The 13,689-nt window shown below is 42.7% G+C and overlaps 1 protein-coding gene across 3 annotated transcripts in view; it reads left to right on the top strand.

Moving 5' to 3' along the window:
• The first annotated feature begins 2,695 nt into the window (after positions 1–2,695).
• LOC138815828 (RNA-binding protein 6) overlaps positions 2,696–13,689 on the top strand; it is a 72,054-nt gene continuing 61,060 nt past the window's right edge. For 2 of the 3 annotated variants that reach the window (XR_011368497.1, XM_070005178.1), the window contains exons 1-2: positions 2,696–2,798; positions 9,972–10,079. Coding sequence is in view for 2 of the 3 variants with exons in the window: in XM_070005178.1 (XP_069861279.1) it covers positions 10,036–10,079 (44 nt within the window). In the remaining variant the exon portion in view is untranslated. Of the gene's footprint in view, positions 2,799–3,040; positions 3,062–9,971; positions 10,080–13,689 lie in introns of those variants that run through there. The other variant, XM_070005179.1, reaches the window with a different exon arrangement.

The following is a 13,689-nucleotide window of genomic DNA, read 5'->3' as shown; positions in this document are numbered from 1 at the left end:
TCCCGCTCCTGATCTTACTATTGCAATACTGGCATGAACACCATCCTCTATGGTTGAACTATTCCAGTAACATCATATCGGGCTGTCCTGTTTCTGCCTTTTCCCATATTTAATGTATTTTATACACAGCAGCCAGAGAGGTTCTGTTAATATTAAAATCATGCCATAATATTTCTCTATTTAGAGCCCTCAAATAACTTTCTCTCTCATTCCTTACAGAAACAAGACTTTTCTCCAAGGTCTATTAAACATCGGAGGAGAGACTGCTCTTCTTACTTCTCTTGCTGTAACTCTTTCTGGTTTTTGTATCTCTTGGTTTTTGAAGCTTGGTCTTGAAAATTCCAATCATGTACACTCACCAGGGCCTTTTTCCTTTGCTATTGTTCTACCCAGAACACTCTTTCCCTAGAAATCCCAATGGCTTAGTTCCTAGTTTTCTTTGGATCTGTATTCCAAGAGCTCAAAAAGGCTAACCCTGATAGCTCTATTTAAAGTTACAAACATTTCCAGGATTCTCTGCTTCACTTACAGCATCTATAATTACCACAAAGGTTGTAACTGTATCTTGTTTAGTTTATTCTCTATCTTCAATCACTGGCCCCACTTTCATCTCAATTAGGGCATTCATTTAGTACTTTGTTTATTCCTAGATCCTCAGCACCTGACATAGTATATTTGATATAATAACTGTCATACAAAGGCAAGCGCTCTACCACTGAGCCACCATCTCAGCCCCTCATTTTTCTTGTTAATTGGAGATAGAGTCTTAAGGACTTTTCTGCCTGGGCTGGTTTCAAATCATGATACTTTGATCTCAGCCTCCTGAGTATTGAGGATTTTTGGCTTGAACCACTGTCACTAGCTTTTACACAGGTCTTGAATAAAGGAATGATTTCATTGCTGACAATTTATCTAAAAAGTGGAAAGGTTAAGCTGGGCGCTGATGCAGCTGGTCTGTAATCCTAGCTACTCAGGAGGCTGAAATCTGAGGATCGAGGATCAAAGCCAGCCTGGGTAGGTAGGAAAGTCTGTGAAACTTTTTTTTTTTGGTGGTAGGGGCTGAACTCTGGGCCTGGGCACTGTCCCTCAGCTCTTCAGCTCAAGGCTAATGCCCTACCACTTGAGCCACAGCGCCACTTCTGGCTTTTTTTCTGCTTATATCGTGTTAAGGAATCAAACCCAGGGCCTCATGCATGCAAGGCAAGCACTCTACCACTGAGCCAACTTCCCAGCCCCTGTGAGACTCTTAGCTCCAATTAATCACCAGAAAACTGTAAGTGACTGTGGCTCAAGAGATAGACCACTAGCCTTGAGCTGAAGAGCTCAAGGACAGCAACCAGGCCCAGAGTTCAACACACACACACACACACACACACACACACACACACACACACACACACACACACACACACACACACACACACAGTGGAAAAGTTTCTTTAAAGACTATTGGGTTCCACAATTTCCTTTTTCCACAACAAAGTCTGTTTTGTTTTAGAATGTTTTATGAGTGTTTCTTGAAGCTGGGGCTTGAACTCAGGGCCTAGCTGCTGTCCCTGAGCTCTTTCAATCAAGGCTAGTCCTCTACCACTTTGAGCCATAGTTCCGGTTCCAGTTTTCTAGCTGTTAATTGGAAATGTCTCACAGAGTTTCCTGCCCTGGCTGGCTTTGAACCATGATCCTTCAAGCTCAGCTTCTTGAGTAGCTAAGATTACAGGTGTGATCCAGCAGCACCCCACTAAGTGTTTTTTTTTTTTAATCCTATAATGTTTAATTTAGGCAACAAAATCAGGTTACCTTCCCTGAGGGCCTACTGACTTAGAAACCAAATAGCTGAGACCAGTGAACTTTTCAACAGAGTACACAATCTACCTGGAGAACTTGGAGCTGCCTGTTAGAAAAACATTATCTGGGATATTCTGATGGGAGCTGTAAACTGAAAACTGTGTTGCTTTGTTTTCCAATTTTACCGATTTGCAATTTCAGTGACTTTGAAAACATCAATCTCAGTTTGATTCATTGCACAGAGCTGGAAGTTGGGTGGAATTTCCTTTATGGTTTGACTACTGAACCTTTAAATGGATAAATGTCTTTCTGGATTTGAGTTGGCATACTTAAAATCTAGAAGGAAAAGGAGACAAATCTGTATAGTGCTTCTTTTATACCTATCTGGTCTAAGACAGGGCTGTGCTAGGCTAGAGATGTAGCTCTGTATTATATCCCTAGGAAGCTTTAAAAAAAAAAAAAAAAAGGAGGGGGAAGGGGTATTCTGTGGGTGCACAGCTAACAACCTTAAAGGGTTTAGTCCTGAAAAGGCGCTTTCCATTTTCTTCATACAACCTGAAAATAGCCGGCCTCAGCTAAGCAGGCCGAGCTCCTCGTAGAAAATAAACGTAGACAAGACAAAGCCATCCATAAACTGTGCGCCTGGCTCAATTCCTTGACACAAGTTGACGTAGGGAAGAAGCTAAACTACAACTCCCAGCAGGCCCCACTCGCAGCGCGTCTTCCCATTGGACATCAAGGAGCAGCGTGCTCCAGCGCCCCACCCAGAAGGCAAAGCCTGTCTCTCCCTCTCCACCTCCCCCCCCCCCCCCCCCCGCGCGGGGCACGGCGGGAGTGGAGTAGGTGAGACCGGCCGCGGCACTTCATCTCCCGGCGGGCCGAGCGCGGTAGGCGGCGGCGCGGCGCCTTTGTGGAAGCAGCAGCCCGCGGGGAGGAAGTTCCGGTCTCCGCGGCCGGGTCGGTGGTAGTAGCTGAGGTAGGAGGAGCAGGCCGCGGAAGGCTTCGCGGCTTCGGTAAGGCCCCCAAGGCAAGAGAAGAGGGCGTGCCTGACCCTATGGGGAAAGCGCCGGCGGACTGGGCCGCTTTGGACTTGGTGGGCCCGCGCGGCCTACAAGTCGCGACCTCGAAGTCGCGGGGCGGCTTGCGGCCTCACTCCGCAGCGGCGGAAGGGTTAGGGAACGCCCGAGAACGGTCGCGGGCCTGAGGCGGGGCCCTGCTCTGTGGTAGGATTACCGGTCCCACGGCGCCAGCGGCCCCTCAGGGAGGCCGGGTCCCGGTGCGTGGCGGCGGCGGCGGCGGCTTGGTGCTCCTAAGTCTGCGGAGCTGCAGGCGGGCTCGGTCTTCACTCTTTCTCTCTTCCCCCTCCCCCTTCATCTCCCCCCCCCCCCCCCCCCCCCGCTTCTTATCCAGTTCTGAGGTATCTCTTAGGGAGTCCTTCGCCTGCAGTCCGGGACGTCCGGCTAGGCGGAACGGAATGGCGCGAGGGCTCCGAACCTGGGCGTAGGGGCGGTAGAACCGGGAGATGGGGGGGTGGGGGGGAGTGGCCTGGGGTGGATGGGGGGGGAGGGAAGGCATCTTCGCCCGTTGAGGCGAATGTGGGATGCGAGAGATGTTTTTTTTCTACTTGGTGCTTCGTATTCTTTGTAGCGTCGTAAACTCGTATTTTTCTCCTACTAATGATGCTGCTGGTATTTCTGGGACTGCGTTTTTCTCTAATAAAAAGGGCACATAAGCTGTGAGGGTAATTGTATTATTATGTTTTTGTTATGATTTGCCTCTTCTGGCTGTGCTTGTGATGTATGGAGTATTTTGAATAGTTTTTCTGGTGCTCCTGTCACCTGGTTTTTCTAAATTCTGGATTGTGCTCCCGTTTTTGTTAGCTTCCAACTTCCTGTTGAATAATGTCAACGGGAACAACTGATTTAAATACGTCAGAATTACCACATTTGTGTGAGGGCTTCTTAAGAACTGGTCAGTTTGGCAATGAAGACACTAATAAATGATAACATTTTTGCTGAAGCACAAAAGTTGAATATTAACCTTGAACTGCATTTATTTAGATAGGTAATGTATAGGATTGTTAACAAGTGTTTGTGGACAACCTTTTTAGAAAATGAATCTAGGGCCTTGCAAGCCAAGGCAAGCTTTTTATCACTGAACTACATACATACAACTCCAGACTTTTTTTGGGGGGGGGGTGGGGGTCGGTCAAGGGCTTGAACTCTGAGCCTAGGCGCTGTCCCTCAGCACTTGAGCTACAGTGCCACTTCCGGTTTCCTGGTGGTCTATTGGAGATGAGAGTCTCCTGCCCGGATTGGCTTTGAAATGCGATCTTCAGATCTCAGCCTCCTGAGTAGCTAGGATGACAGGTGTGAGCCACAGGTCCCTGGCTCTAGACTTTTTTTCTGATGGTCGTAGGCCTTGAATTCAGGGCTGTCCCTGAGCTTTTGCATTCAAAACTAGCCCCCTACCACTTGAGTCACAGCGCCACTTCCGTTTTTTTTTTTTTCAGTTAATTGGAGATAATAATCTCATGGACTTTCCAGCCCCTGATTGGCTTCGAGGCTTGATTCTCAGATCTCAGCCTCCTGAGTAGCTAGGGTTACAGGTGTGAACCACTGGTGCTGACTCTGTGTGTGTGTGTGTGTGTGTGTGTGTGTGTGTGTGTGTGTTAACGGATTTGGCCTTATTTTATTTACTTTAGGATCCTAGGTTCTTGTAGCTTTTTTTGTGTGTGTGTGTGTTGGTTGTGGGGCTTGAACTCTGGGCTTGGGCACTGCCCCTCAGCTCTTCAGCTCAAGGCTAGCACGCTACCACTTGAGCCACAGCACCACTTCCGGTTTTCTAGTGGCTTATTGGAGACAAGAGTCTCATGGAGTTTCCTGCCCAGGCTGGCTGGCTTTGAACCATGATCCTCAGATCTCAGCCTCCCAAGTAGCTAGGATTACAGGTGTGAGCCACCGGCACCCGGCTCTTGTAGCCTTTTACTAAGGAATGATCAGTTGTAAGATGAAGTTACCCAATGGACTCTTCAGACAGAAATTTGAGTAAGATTACACTGTTCTGCCAACATGTTTAGATATGTAAATTAATAATAATGTTTTTGTTGAACTCAAGGTCTTAAAATGTCCCCTTCTCTGCTCATTGTTGGTACTCTACCAGTTCTGGCTTTTTGCTGGTTAGAGTCTCCTGGGGGCTGGGAATGTGGCTTAGTGATAGAGTGCTTGCCTAGCATGCATGAAGCCCTGGGTTCTTCTATTCCTCAGTACCACAGAAACAGGAAAAGCTGGAAGTAGCGCTGTGACTCAAGTGGTAGAGTGCTAGCCTTCTGCAAAAGAAGCTCAGAGACAGTGCCCAGGCCCTGAGTTCATACCCCAGGACTGGCAGAAAAATAAAGTCTGGATTTGTCTTCCCTAGCTGGCTTCATCTATAGGCCTTCTTAGTATAGACTTAAAGGTAGGTGTGAACCACTGGTGCCTGGCTTACTGTTAATAATCTATTCAGAGTTTTATAGATGTTATAACTGTTGGAAAGTTGTGAAAATTTAAAAATAAGCCATTTTTTGAAGGAATCTCTAGTTTATATGCCATGAATATAGAATTTTTAACAGTCTCACAGTTCACATACGGTTGGAACTTACGCTTCCTTGAATAACTCATTGATATTGGGCAAATTGCCTAGCTTCTCAGATCCTCAGTTTCCTCATCTGGAATAAAGTTAAAGAAGTAAAGCCATCTCAGATTTTTTTTTTTTTTTTTGGTTGGTTGTGGGACTTGAACTCTGGGCCTTGGCGCTGTCCCTCAGCTCTTCAGTTCAAGTTCTCTACCACTTGAGCCACAGTGCCACTTCCAGTCTCATGGGTTTTCTTGCCCTTGCTGGCTTTGAACTGTGATCCTCAGATCTCGACTTCCTGAGTAGTATGATTACAAGTATGAGCCACCAGTGCTTGGCTTCATAGTTTTTTTTTTTTTTTGCATGAGATTTATTATGTATCACAGTGTCCACAGGACAGTCCATGGTGCACAGAAAATAACTATTATTATTTAAATAGGGTCTCATGTAACCCAGCTTGGTCTGTGTAGGCCAGGTTGGCTTCAAATCAATATTACCATTATTGCCTGAGCTCTGAGATTACAGACCTATGCCACCAACTTTCATGTAAATCGTTTTATTTAGCAGTACAGGAGTTTGTACTTAGGGTCTCATGAATTCATGCTAGGTAGGTGCTTTATCACTTAAGTCATGTGCCAGCCCTTTTTGCTTTAGTTATTTTTCTTAGGAGGGACTTATGTTTATACCCTGGTTGACCTGGTCTTTGAAACTCTACCACTCCAAAAGCCAGGATGACAAGAATGACAAGTTGCTAACATGCTTAGCTTATTGGTTCAGATGAGGGGGAATCTCACTAACATTTTGCCTGTGTTGGATTCTAATCTCAATCCTACAGATCTCTACCTCCCAAGTAGCTAGGTTTACAAGTGTGCACCTAGCCTGAACCATTTCAAAGTATACAGTTCAATAGCATTAGTTATATTAACAATGTAGTGAAATGGACAAGTTCATCTGTTACCAAAACTTTTCAAGACCCCTAACAGAAACTGTAACCATTAAGTAACTGCATTTTTTCTTCTAGCCATTGGTAACCTCTAGTCTACTGTTTTCCTCTGATAACCTTTAATTTACTTTGTCTCTTCTTCCCTCCCTTCCCTTCTACTTCCTTCCTCTTTCTTTTTCACTCAAGGCTGGCACTCTAGCATTTGAGCCATAGCTCAACTTCTGGCTTTTTGCTGGTTAATTGGAGACAAGAGTATCATGTATTTGTCTGCCCGCACTGGCTTTGAACATTGATTTTCAGATCTCTGACTCCTGAGAAGATAGGACTATAGGTGTGACCAATCAGCACCTGACTTGAGCTGGTTATTTTTTAGATAGTCTCTGCCTAAGTGCATGCCTGGACTGCATCTCTTCTATTTTAGGCTTCCCATCATAGCTGGGATGGTAGTAGTTAGTATTACAAGGATGTTCCATGGGTACCTGGCATTTTATTTTAATTTTTGTACTACTACTTCAGAGAGCTGTCTGTTTTGCTTGCCCATTTGTTAATTGGATTATTCCTTTCTTTTTTTAATTTTTTCAGTTCATTGTATATTCTGATATTAATCCTTTATCTGTTGAGTAGCAGGTGAACATTTCTCACATTCAGTGGGTTGTGTCTTTTTTTTAATTGCTTCTTTTGCTGTGCATAATAAACTTTTTAGTTAGTTTTTTTTTTTTTTTTTTGGTTGGTTGTGGGGCCTGAACTCTGGGCCTGGGTGCTGTTCCTCAGCTCTTCAGCTCAAGGCCAGTATTCTACCATTTGAGCCATAACACCACTTCCAGCTTTTTTCTGTTTATGTGGTGCTGAGAAATTGAACCCAGGGCCTCATGCATGCAAGGCAAGCACTGTACCACTGAGCCACCTTCCCAGCCCAACTTTTTAGTTTTTATTTTTATTTTTTGTGTTGGTCCTAGGGCTTGAACTCAGGTCTCTGAGCTTTGGTGCTCAAGGATAATGTTTTACCACTTAAGCCACAGTTCTTTTTTTTTGTTTTGTTTTGTTTTGTTTGGGTCCAGTCGTGGGTCCTGAACTCTGGGCCTGGGCGCTGTCCCTCAGCTCTTCAGCTCAAGGCTAGCATTCTACCACTTGAGCCACAGCGCCACTTCCAGCTTTTTTCTTTTTGCTTATGTGGTGCTGAGGAATCGAACCCAGGGCCTCAGGCATGCAAGGCAAGCGCTCTACCACTGAGCCATCTTCCCAGCCCAAGCCACAGTTCTTTTGGCTCTTTGATGGTTAATTGGAGATAAGAGTCTCATGGGCTGGCTTTGAACCAGGATCCTCAGATCTCAGCCTCCTGAGTAGTTAGGATTACAGGCATGAGTTTCTGGTACCCAACCACATAAATTTTAATTTGATATAGTATGTCAGTTTTTATTCTTGCTTTCTGGGGAATTCGAGTTCTATACAGAAAATGATTGCCTATATCTACAACTTCCAGATTTCCCTCTTTTTCCCCCCTGTAGTTAAGTTTAAAATTTCAGATCTTACTTTGAATTCTGAGATCCATTTAGAATTGATTTTTGTGTAAAATGAAAGATAAGGGTCATGTTTCAGTCTTCTGCAAGTATACAAAACAATTTTGCTGCCAGGTGCTGGTGGCTTACCCCTATAATCCTAGTTACTCAGGAGGCTGAGATCTGAGGATCACAGTTAGAAACCAGCTGGGGCAGAAAAGTGCCCATGAGACTCTTACTTGTAATTAACCACCAGAAAACCAGAAGTGGAGCTGTGGCTCAAAGTGGTTAGAGTGCTAGCTAGCCTTAAGTAAAAAAGCTTAGGAAAAGTGCCTGGGCCTTGAATTCAAGCCCCATGACTGACCAAAATAAATAAATAAATAAATAAATAAATAAATAAATAAATAAATAAATAAATAAATAAATAAGGTATTTGATGGCCATAGTTGTGTTTTTTCTTAGTGTGGTATCTGTTCATCCATCCATCTATCCATCTATTCATCCATCTATCCTAGTTGTGCTGGTTCAGGGGCTTGAACTCAGAGCCTGAGTGCTATCCCTGAGCTTTTGTGGTCAAAGCTAGTGCTCTACAACTTGAGCCAAAGCTCTTACTTTTGGCTTTTTTAGTGGTTAACTGGAAATAAGAGACTCATAGACTTTTGTACTCTGGCTTTGAGCTGCAATCTTCATCTCCCAGCCTCCTGTGTAGCTAGGATTACAGGTGTGAGTCAGCAGTGCTCAGCCCAGTAATGTTTTGATTTTTCTCCTTTTATTTTTGTTGGTGGCTGGCTCTCTTCATTCAACAATGTGTTGTTCAGTCTCCATGTGTTTTAATATTTTCATTTTTTTTTTTTTCTTTTTTTGGTCCGGTCGTGGGGCCTGAACTCTGGGCCTGGGTGCTGTCCCTCAGCTCTTCAGCTCAAGGCGAGCACTCTACCACGAGCCACAGTGCCACTTCCGGCTTTTTTCTTTTTTCTTATGTGGTGCTGAGGAATCGAACCCAGGGCCTCGAGCATGCAAGGCAAGTGCTCTACCACTGAGCCACCTTCCCAGCCCTGTTTTAATATTTTCTGCAGTACCCTGCTGTTAAATTCTAGTTTAATTTCATTATGGTTTGATAGAATAAGTAGAATGATTTCAATTTTCTTGAATTTGCTAAGCCTTGTGATATATTTTGGATAACGTTGCATGGGGTGGTAAGAATATGCATTATGCATTTGCTGGATGAAATACTCTGTAGATGTTTCAGGTTCATTTTGTCTATGGTGTCATTTCTGAGGTTTCTTTGTGGATTTTTGTGTCTATTGGCATTGGGACTTGAACTCAGGGCCTCATTCTCTTGTTTTCAAAACATTTGCTGTGGTGAGAATAATAAACTATCGTGACTAGTCAGGTGGGTAGAGTAGGGTTAGCTACATGGGCTGAAAATTGTGCTAACTAGATACTGATCCAAAAGTAAAGGACAAGTTTTATGCTGAAAAAAATTAGTAAATATTGGGGGGGAGGGGGGAGGCTGGGAAGGGATGTGAAGGGTAAACAAAGGAGGAGGCTGCAATGCTTGGTAAGAAATTTACGCATTATCCTGCCCACGTAATTGTAACTCCTCTGTACAGTATGTTCACAAATAAAATTAAATTAAATTAAAAAATTAGTAAATAGGAAGTATATAACATTCTTAGTACATTTTAACAGTTTATGATACTCAAAATACACATTTTTAATTAAAATTAACTATTTCTTGTTATAAATTAATGTGTAATGGTCTAAAAGTGACCTCTAAATATATTCTTGCTATTGTAGTCCCTAATACCAGGTCACTAGTTTAACTTTTATTTATTTATTTTTTTTGTCCGGTCGTGGGGCCTGAACTCTGGGCCTGGGTGCTGTCCCTCAGCTCTTCAGCTCAAGGCTAGTGCTCTACCACTTGAGCCACAGTGCCACTTCCGGCTTTTTTCTTTTTGCTTATGTGGTGCTGAGGAATCGAACCCAGGGCCTCATGCATGCATGGCAAGCACTCTACCACTGAGCCACCTTCCCAGCCCACTAGTTTAACTTTTACTTCATATTCTAAAGTACTTTTTGTGGTTTATACTTCATATTCTAAAGTACTACTTTTTGTGGTTTATTTTATACAGGTTCTGCTCTGAGTAGATTTGGGTCGAAAAAGAATCTACTTATTGAGGCCCTCTTGACAAAGAGATGTGGGGGGATTCTCGATCTGCTAACAGAACAGGACCTTTTCGGTAAGTCCTGAAATTTAAATATTGACATTGTCAGCATTTTAATAATAAGTATTTAGAATAGCACTTTAGCCTATTATAAAGGCAGATATTTTGTAGAGAAATAATAGCTCTGATTCTTTAGAATTAGAAACTGTTATAAAAGTTTGTAGTCTGAATGTGGTAGCATGCTTGTAACCCCAGCCCTAGGAAGGCAGAAGCAGGAAGATCTTGAATTTAAGGCTGGCTGTGTAGCAAGACCTTGTCTCAAACAGCAACAACAACAAAGAAGTTTCCAGTCATTTCTAAAGTGATTGTGAGATTGAATACCCAGCATGCCAAGTAGTATGGTTTTGTTTTGTTTTGTAGTACTAGGCAAGCTCTCTACTACTAGTGCTAAATCTTCACCCTTTTTTTGAGGGGGGGAGAATGGGTTCAGTTGTGAGGCTTGAACTCTAGTCCTAGGTACTGTCCCTGAGCTCTTCAGTTCAAGGCTAGTGCTTGACCATTTGAGCCATAGTGCCACTTCTGGTTTTCTGGGGGTTAACTGAAGTCTCACATACTTTCCTACCCAAGTTGGCTTTGAACCGTGATTTTTAGATCTCAGCCTCTTGAGTAGCTAGAATTCTAAGCATGAGCCACTACCACCAACCTTTTATTTTTTTTGCTGGTCGTGGGGCCTGAACTCTGGCCCTGGGTTTTATCCCTCAGCTCTTCAGCTCAAGGCTAGTGTTCTACCACTTGAGCCATAGCACCACTTCTGTCTTTTTCTGCTTATGTGATGCTGAGGAGTCGAACCCAGAGCCTCAGGCATGCAAGGCAAGCACTCTACTATTGAGCTACCTTCCCAGTCTCCTCTTCAACCTTTTGATTATACTTTTTTTGGGGGGGGGGGGCAGGTACAGAAAATAAGGAGCCTCATGCCTGCTAGGATTCTAGGCAACTTCTCTACTACTTGAGCTAAGCCCCTCCACTAATCTTATGTCTGAGCCATGCTTCCAGTTTTTTTGTATTGGTCCTAGGGCTTGAACTTGGCCTGTCTGTTGTCCCTGAATTTATTTATTTATTTTTATTTATTTATTTATTTATTTATTTATTTATTTATTTATTTATTTATTTATTTTTACTCTAAGCTAGCACTATCACTTGAGCCACAGCTCCATTTATGACTTTTTTGGTGATTAATTGGAGATAAAAGTTTTATTAATTTTCCTTCCCAGGCTGTCTTCAAACTGTGATTCTCAAATCTCAATCTCCTAAATTGCTAGGATTACAAGTGTGACACTAGGTTCCTGTTCTCTTTTGTGATAATTGTTTTTTAGATTAGGGTTTTGATTCCTGTCCAGGCAGGAAGTATCTGCCTGTTTTAGGCTTCCTATTGTAGTTGGTTTAATAGGTGTGTACCACTGTGCCCACCTATCAGTTAAGAAGGGGGTTTTGTGAACATTTTACTTTTTAAATTGTATGTATTAGTTCTGCAGATGGATTTCATTGTGATAGATCCATATGTGCATATGAAGTTACCTTTTCTTTCTTCTTTCCCCTTCTTAAAACAACTTCAATTGGTTTCATTGTTTTCATTTTATACATGTGTATAACGAGCTTTAACCATGATCGCTACTTATATCCTCTCCTTTAGTCTTGTCCTTCACACTGCTATCCATCCTCAAACAAACCTGTTTTATATTTCATCCTTTTTTTGTTTTTTGGTGGTACTGGTATCTGGGTCTTGAGATAGTTCTACTTGTGAGTCACAGCTCCACTTTAAACTTTTTGCTGCTTCATTGGAAATGAGAATTTCATTGACTTTTCTACTCAGTCTGGCTTCAAACTGTGATCCTCAGATCTTAGCTTCCTGAGTAGGATTACAGTCATAAGCCACTGGTGCTGGCAGAACTTTTTGCCTTTTGGACCCATTTAAACTTAACATATTCATTCAAGACTGGCATTCTACCACTTAAGCCACACCTCACACTTCTGGATTTTTTTGTTGGCTATTTGGCAATCAGTGTCTCTCAGATTTGTCTGCCTGGGCTAGCTTCAAATCTTTTTTTTTTTTTTTTTTTTTTGTCGGTCGTGGGGCTTGAACTCTGGGCCTGGGCGCTGTCCCTCAGCTCTTCAGCTCAAGGCGAGCGCTCTACCACTTGAGCCACAGAGCCACTTCCGGTTTTCTGGTGGTTTATTGGAGATAGGAATCTCATGGTCTTTCTTGCCCGGGCTGGCTTTGAACCGCGATCCTCAGATCTCAGCCTCCTGAGTAGCTAGGATTACAGGCGTGAGCCACCAGCGCCCGGCTTAGCTTCAAATCTTGATCCTTAGATCTGAGCCTCCTGAGTACCTGAGTACAGTCATGAGCCTTTTTTTTCTTCCTTTTTTTTTTTTGTTGTATTAGAGGTCAAACCCAGGACCTAGTCCATACTAGATAAACAACTCTATCTTTAAGCTATACACCTAGCTCCTAATTTTTAAGCTCTTTTAATTATAATGACACTTTATTTATTTGTTTGTTTATTTATTTATTGCCAGTCCTGGATCTTGAACTCAGGGCGTGGGCACTGTCCTTGAGCCTCTTTGTGCTCAAGGCAAGCGCTGTACCACTTGAGTAACAGCACCACTTCTGGCTTTTTCGTTTAAATCCTGTTTAGAGGGAATTCATTTAGACTAAAAATGGTGTCTTGCAAGAAAGTAACTTTCCTTTGAAAAACTTTACTAGTAGGACTGTTTACTGATTAGTTCCCATAAGATACAAATATAAGAATCATAGTATAGTATGGTATTCTAGATCTATTTGATCTTAACCTAGAAGGATAAGATAGTAAAGGTTGTGTTGGATGTATTGTGATCAGAAAATATGTAGATGGGCTGGGAAGGTGGCTCAGTGGTACAGCTCTTGCCTTGCATGTGTGAGGCCCTGGGTTTGATTCCTCAGCACCACATAAGCAGAAAATAAAAAAGCTGGAAGTGGTGCTATGGCTCAAGTGGTAGAGTGCTAGCCTTGAGCTGAAGAGCTGAGGGACAGTGCCCAGGCCCAGAGTTCAGGCCCCATGATTGGACCCCCCCCCAAAAAAAATATAGATTAATATGCCTCAGCTCTCACCCCATGAATATGGGAGGAGGCTTAAGTCCTCTAGCAAGTGAATGAGTAGAACTTCAATTATTTGTAAATATGAGAGATGCTGTGGTTAATAGTAACATCATAGTTTTAGTGTTACATTATATACCTTATGAAGAATATTTAAATTTGTTCCTTTTATGAAGAACCATATAAACATAACTAATGTTACGGGATTTAATAGAAGTCATCATGTTCTGAAAATCCATTAAATGTACATCATCATTCTGCTGTTTTGGTTAATGTTATTAAGATGTTATAACTTTTATGAAATGGTTTAGTACTAGAACTTTTCTCCTGAATAGAGTGAATTAGTGGGCCTATGAATTTTACTATAGTGATGTAGTTTGAACTCAGAAGGGTCTTATAATGGAATTTCTATATTTTGGGAGGCAAGAATTAAGTTGGTCTTAATAAATCTCAATGCTCAGCTAAGTAGCAGATAACCCTTCAAATAATTTTGTTTTCTTTATTCATGTAGCTCCACCCAGGATACCAAGTGCCCAATTGCATACTTAAAGT

This window comes from Dipodomys merriami, unplaced genomic scaffold (genome assembly GCF_024711535.1).
Source record: "Dipodomys merriami isolate MVZ:Mamm:240054 unplaced genomic scaffold, mDipMer1.0.p SCAF_672, whole genome shotgun sequence".
Taxonomy (NCBI): domain Eukaryota; kingdom Metazoa; phylum Chordata; class Mammalia; order Rodentia; family Heteromyidae; genus Dipodomys; species Dipodomys merriami.
Note: the sequence above shows the minus strand (reverse complement) of the source record. Positions and strands in the feature narration are given on the sequence as shown.